A 6,302-nucleotide genomic window follows, 5' to 3' on the forward strand; every position below is an offset into this window, starting at 1 on the left:
TTCATCCTGTTTGCTTTTCATTTTTTGTTCAGGTAATGATACCCTACTACTCCCTTCTTCATTCTTCTTTCCAACTTTCTTTAGCGCTTCAGAATACGATATCCCTTCCTCGACTCTGACCGTCTGAACTTGCGCCGCCTGCTTCCTCACCTTACATCCTCCGTATCCCGCACTGTGCTCTCCTCTGCAATTACAGCATTTGGTACTAATTCCTTGCCCACATTGGCCATATTCATGTTCACCCCCACATCTTGCGCATCTTGGATTAGTACTCGGAATTTTGCCCTCATGTCTTTTTATGTGGATTCTAAATGTAGTGTGATTATACTGTATATATATATATATATATATATATATATATATATATATTGTATGTGTGTGTGTGTGTGTGTGTGTGTGTGTGTATATACAGTCAGACAATCAATATTTACCAGCAGCACCACCGACTGTAAACATGGCGGCGTGCACAGCCGGATTTCTGTGCTATGTGCCCCCTTACTGAAGCCCCGATCATCGACACACTTCCATGATGGAGACAGAGGAGGAGCAGCATATGACCACGCTGTTATGCATGGGCTTCCCAGACCCGGTGGCCATCCGGAAAGCCCTGCGCCTGGCCAAAAACGACATCAACGAGGCTGTCGCGCTGCTCACCAACGAAAGCCCGGGACTCGGATACGGCTACGAGCCGATGGAAAGCGGCCCTTCCCCTGGCTCCGGCCTCAGCGGAGACGGCGAGAACAGCGGGCGCACGGGCACCGGAGGGTTTGATCCTCCGCCTGCGTATCACGATGTCGTGGAAAGTGAGGTATGCTTATGAAACGCATGCATTTGTGATCATTCGCACGGTTGCTTGAGGCGGAACCACCGGGGCTGTCAAAATCCGGAGGGAATGGCGCGCGTACGCCTTTATCGCCTCTGCATAAGCATGTATTACCTGTTGTGCATGTGCATGCAACACCTGACAAGGATGTCAAGATATGTTCTCTTAACGTTGCATTCTTTATGCATGCATTAGCAGGTCACGAATAAATTCAGCAGAGGCATTCATTCACATGGCAGCAGAAGTTGTAGGATCTTGGGGGATGGGTGTCGTAGACTTTGTTAGAGTTTACTTTGTTTTTATTTGCGCGTTGTAAGGGAAGCGTTCAGCCAATGGAGTGTTTTTCCTCCTGATCAATTATTAAACTAATGTCTGTCTTACTGTTGAGTAATAGGAGGAAACGTGTGGCTGATGATTTACATGTCAGGTTGTTGGACCATCAAGTGTCATTAGTTACCAGCATGTCATCTGTTATGTTACCTCTGCAATGAAGCCAATATTCACCAGTGTTACTGGGTTGAATTAAACCGACTGATGAGAAGCTGAATATGAATTCACTTTTGTGTGCTTGGAGTCTTCATTCCCACAGTTCTTGAATTATTATTTGTCTGGATTTGGATGCGAGGTTTCTGCGGGTCTTAAGTCATCCTTCCACAAAGGTCTTGAATTGAAGCAGGAAATCATAAAATGATGGCATTAAATGTTGCATGCTCTGCAAATAGCACATTTCCCTCAGTATGAGGGAAATTTTCCTAATACAAATATCTAAATGTCTTTAAATTAAGATGTTTTTAAGTCATGTTTTCTGATAAATGTTACACGGGGGTTCGTACGGTCTTGGAAAAACCTGGAAAAGTCATGGAATTTCAAAACGGCAATTTCCAGGCCTGGCAAACGTTTTGGAAGAATTAATAAACCAAGAAAGTTTTTGGAAAAGTCATGGAAATTTATTTCACAAATCTCTGTGCAATAAAATATATTTTTATTCAGGTCCTGAATTTCGGTGTGCGATCGCGCATATATCGCCTAGTTTTACTCATTCCTGCAGGTTTTGAGTTTATAATGCGGGAAATTCCTGCAAACATTTATTTAATATAAACATAAAACCATGTCTGTATTTGTGATCAGAGAAACGACAAACAACAAGCGCTACTCTACACTGCTCAAAACTCGCGTTTGAATCATAAGTGGCAAATTCTTTAAATATAAAAAAACAAACTTCCAGGCTGTGAGTCAGAAGCGCCAGACTGTCCTTGCAAAGTTGGAACTGCCCCACTTTATAGAAACAGCCTTTGTGCCACAGACGCATTGTAGGCTACTCTGCAGGTTCAGGAAACAGTCCTCCATAAAATGTGCTGCACACATCTGAATATTTGGGTTGACAACTTAACCACTGATTTCTAATTGTGTCCTCTTTTGGAAGGCCAAACAAAGTAGTTTCGCTTGCGGCAACCACATGTGACGACCCCGGGCTGGACTCCGCTTCGTCCACGGTGAAAGCCGATCCGGCGATTCACAGCGTGAAGTTGATGTATTTTCTCAGTGATCAGCACGGATCAGCTCTAGGCATGACGAAGCGGATATCGTCCTCTTTTGGAAGGCCAAACAAAGTAGTTTCGCTTTCACAACGAAGCACAGCATCTCCACGACATGGCGGCGGCAACAACAATACTACAGCGAGAATAAAAGTTATGCCTTCTTTCTTTGCGTCAACATTTGGGCGGCGTTATGCAAATCTTCCCACACAGTGACGTAGACATGTGGGGGAGTGTTAGAACCGAGCGGCAACCTCCCGCTCTCGCTCGTGAAGCCAACAAGGAAGTGACTTAAACTGTAATTCATCGACTGGCCGCTAGAGGCTGGCTGCAAAAGGGAGTCTGGCTGCAAAAGGGAGTCAATCCCATAGACTCCCCATGTTAAAATGCCCAACTTTACAGCAGAAAAAAACGTTTACAGCCTGGTTCAAAAAGCGGTTTTGGTCTATATAGCTAATTTTGCCCTTCATGACAACTGTGAGGGGGGTGAATGTTTTTATAACTCATCCATTTAAATTATATTAAGCCTTAAAATTCTGCATAATTAAGGGCGTGGCCACTTGAGTGACAGGTGGATTGCCGCTGTTGTCACCACCGTCGAGCTAGGTAGGTGTGGTTTCAGCAACCAGCTCCCGCCTCTTTGCCCATTTTCGATTATCCGGGAGTGACGCGCGGTGACGCGCTGCCAAGATGGCGACGGCTGGCTCCGCCTACTTTAGGCTTCAAAACACTCGTCGGAAGTCTACGGGTTACGTCACGGACACTACGTCCATGTTTTTATACAGTCTATGGTTAGAACGAGCCGTTTTAGGAGGGCGTGGACACAAGTCTTAACTTTTATAACTTTTAGATCTTATCTATTCACGAACAGCTTGTAACACTTCCAAAGAGAAAGCAAAATTTGAAATGGCATCATATGACCCCTTTAAGCGGCCAAATACACACAAAATTATGTCAAAATGCCCGCCTGGTGAGTATGCTCATAAACACAGTGGTTTTGTCTTAAGTGAATGTAAGCAGTTGTTGAGAAAGAAAACCATTGTATGTATCAGAATATTGGATCCGTGCGGTCGGCCTTAAAGAAACAGCAGCCTAATAAAGCTGTGCCGTCTGTCATTATTGTTAATCAAACAACAAAAGACCAAAAAAAAAAAAAAAAAAAAAAAAAAAAAAACATTGATGACAAATCACATAAATCAGGATAAATCCCAATTTTAAATTCAACAGTATTTATCGATCAATCACTGCTCTTGACTAAATAACTTTTTTAACTTTCATTTGAAGGATTAATATGGTTTTAATTTACAGTTTATTTAATTTCTGTATATTTCTGTACCTGAATACTAGGCTACTTGTTAGACCTAAACGGTTTCCTAAATGCAATTCAGGTCCTGAGTTTAGTTGATAATATTGGTTAAATAAATTGTAATATTCAATGATGTAATATGCTCTCTGCGTGGTGTAACGTCTGGCACAGTCGCAGCTTGTCCTTATTACTATAAACAAATAGAAAGCAAATTAGTAGCATTAATAGTCATTAACTTTAGTTAACATATGCAATGATAAATTTGAACATAGATTTGTATTCTTATTTTACATGAATACTTGTAAAATAATGGAACATTAGGTCATGAATATTGTCTCAAAATTCATGGAAAGTATTGCTAAAAATGTGTACGAACCATGAATGTAACAACATTTCATGTTTAAAACGAGCAAATATCGTCAGTGGGGTATGAAAATGTGTTTTCCCTATGAAATATTTTCTGAGAAAATAAAAATTTTTCTGAGCCCGTTGGCATACATATTTGGGTAACACGTTACAATAAGGTTCATTAGTTAACATTAGTTAACTACTTTAGTTAACATGAACTAAGAATGAACAATACAGCATTTATTAATCTATGTTCATGTTAATTTCAACATTTACTAATGCATTATTAAAATCAAAAGTTGTGCTTGTTAACATTAATGCACTGTGAATTAACATGAACTAACAATGAACGACTGTATTTTCATTAACATTAACAAAGATTAATAAATAAATGTATTGTTCATTGTTTGTTCATGTTATGAACTAACATTAACTAATGGAACCTTTTATTATATATATTTATTTCCATGATGATGATAACAAAACAATCTCTAATCTAAAAGAGCTAAATTCATTCGAAATAAAATAAAAATAAAAGAAATCAGAATCAATCCATCTGGTGAAGTTCACTGTTAAATCTAAGAAAGAATTGAACGTCTGTTGTTCTCTAAAATTACACAAAAGAACCAGGATGGCTGTGGTAAAGGAGTTATTGATTTGCACACTTCATAAATCTGTTAATTGCTCATTGTGAATTGTTCAATAACAATTAAGATCAACAAGAAAAACATTTTTGTAAAGTGATATTATAAGGAGAAAATCATTATCTTCATTTTTATGTTTGTTTGTTTGTTTGTTTTTTTCAGACAGTGGAACGCATGATTTTTACAAGAAACTTCTGATGTTAGTTAATACACAAAAATTAATTGAACCTTATTGTAAAGTGTTACCCATATTTGTTTTTGTTTTAATCAATTTCTAATAAAACAAGACTTTGTATTTTATTTTTATGCAATTTTGCTTCTCAAGTAAATGTATTTTGATCTAAGAATCTTTAGACATTTGCACTGGAAAACAAGACAAAATGCTGAGGAAGACCATTGCTTTTTTTGTTTTTTTGCAGTGTGATCAGAAGGTACAGAAAAAGTTGTTTTCGTATTCTAGAGGATGGGAACAAGCCATTGATTAGCTTTTATTTTTTTTCTTCTAGTAAAATGAATTAAAAGGTAATGGAGATCTGTTGGAAGTTGTATTTTCAAACTTTGAAGCCTTGCTAATACAAGACATTTACATTTAGAGACCATATTGACAAAATTTTCTTTTCTTGGTCTGAAAAACTCTTAAATTTGCCTTCATAAAACATGCAGAAACCTTGGGATAAACAGTACTAGTTATGTGTAAAGCATGCCTGATATGAGGCCACTGAGTCTGATATACTGTCCAACTGTTGTAGTGTTTATTTCACTCTTTCCCTCATGGCTTCTTTGACCTGTTGGTCAACCGCAGTCAGAGCTGAAAACTAAGTGCTGTGATTTTAAATGTCCATGTGGGTCAGTGCGGATAGACATTAGGGTTGTGACGGTGAGGAAATTTTCCCACCGGTTAATCGACGTGTGTCAATACCGGTAATACCGGTATCACCACGGGGGTGGGGGCGTTCCCTTTTTTCCTCGCTTTCCTTCGCTTTTAAATAGCTTGTAAAAGCAGCGTGCACATTTTACTTTCACTTTCAAATAGTGCCAATTCGGAGTAAAGCAATTGTTCGTTTTTAGTTCGTTTGAATGTTCCCTCTTTTCCTCGCTTCGAATTAGCGGCAGTTAGGCGTCAATTGCTTGAATGCAACAACAAAATACAACGTCAAACTCACTTTAGCCTATTTATAAAACATAGAACTTTTATTAACAAAACAAATAAAAATACACCATGCTATAGGGCAGGCTATGCCTAATATAAAATAACAAATAACTTACATAAAGTTTAAATGTACAAAACTGGAAACAAGTAAACATGTATAATATATAACCAAATAAATAAGAAACGTAGAATGTTTGTTTCGAAACTAAATCATCCGCGATCGTCTTGTCTGTCTCACCTCACCTCACTCTTCTTGTCAGTCAGCTCGACTCGCTCTCCTCACTGGAGAAATTAAATCTGATCTGTGATGCGACTGTCATTCAACTGCATTGAGCAGCTGCGTTCAGTTTTTAATTGTAGTGTGTGTTCTTTTACTGAACTAAATTATTTTTATTACTATAAAAAAATCAAAACGATGGTGGGGGTCGGTGACGCGGTGGGCAAGTGACGTAACCGGTGTTGCGGCTTAACACCGGTATCACCGTCAGCACCGTCT

General features: G+C 38.8%; 1 protein-coding gene across 1 annotated transcript in view; it reads left to right on the top strand.

Annotated features, from left to right (window-relative positions):
• Positions 1-434: 434 nt before the first annotated feature.
• Positions 435-6,302, top strand: part of usp24 (ubiquitin specific peptidase 24) — a 69,222-nt gene continuing 63,354 nt past the window's right edge. Inside the window, exon 1 of the mRNA XM_016498346.1 lies at positions 435-808. Within this exon, the coding sequence (XP_016353832.1) occupies positions 527-808 (282 nt within the window). The 5' untranslated portion in view covers positions 435-526. The remainder of the gene's footprint in view (positions 809-6,302) is intronic.

Source organism: Sinocyclocheilus anshuiensis, unplaced genomic scaffold, assembly GCF_001515605.1.
Source record: "Sinocyclocheilus anshuiensis isolate Anshui unplaced genomic scaffold, SAMN03320099.WGS_v1.1 scaffold801, whole genome shotgun sequence".
NCBI lineage: Eukaryota > Metazoa > Chordata > Actinopteri > Cypriniformes > Cyprinidae > Sinocyclocheilus > Sinocyclocheilus anshuiensis.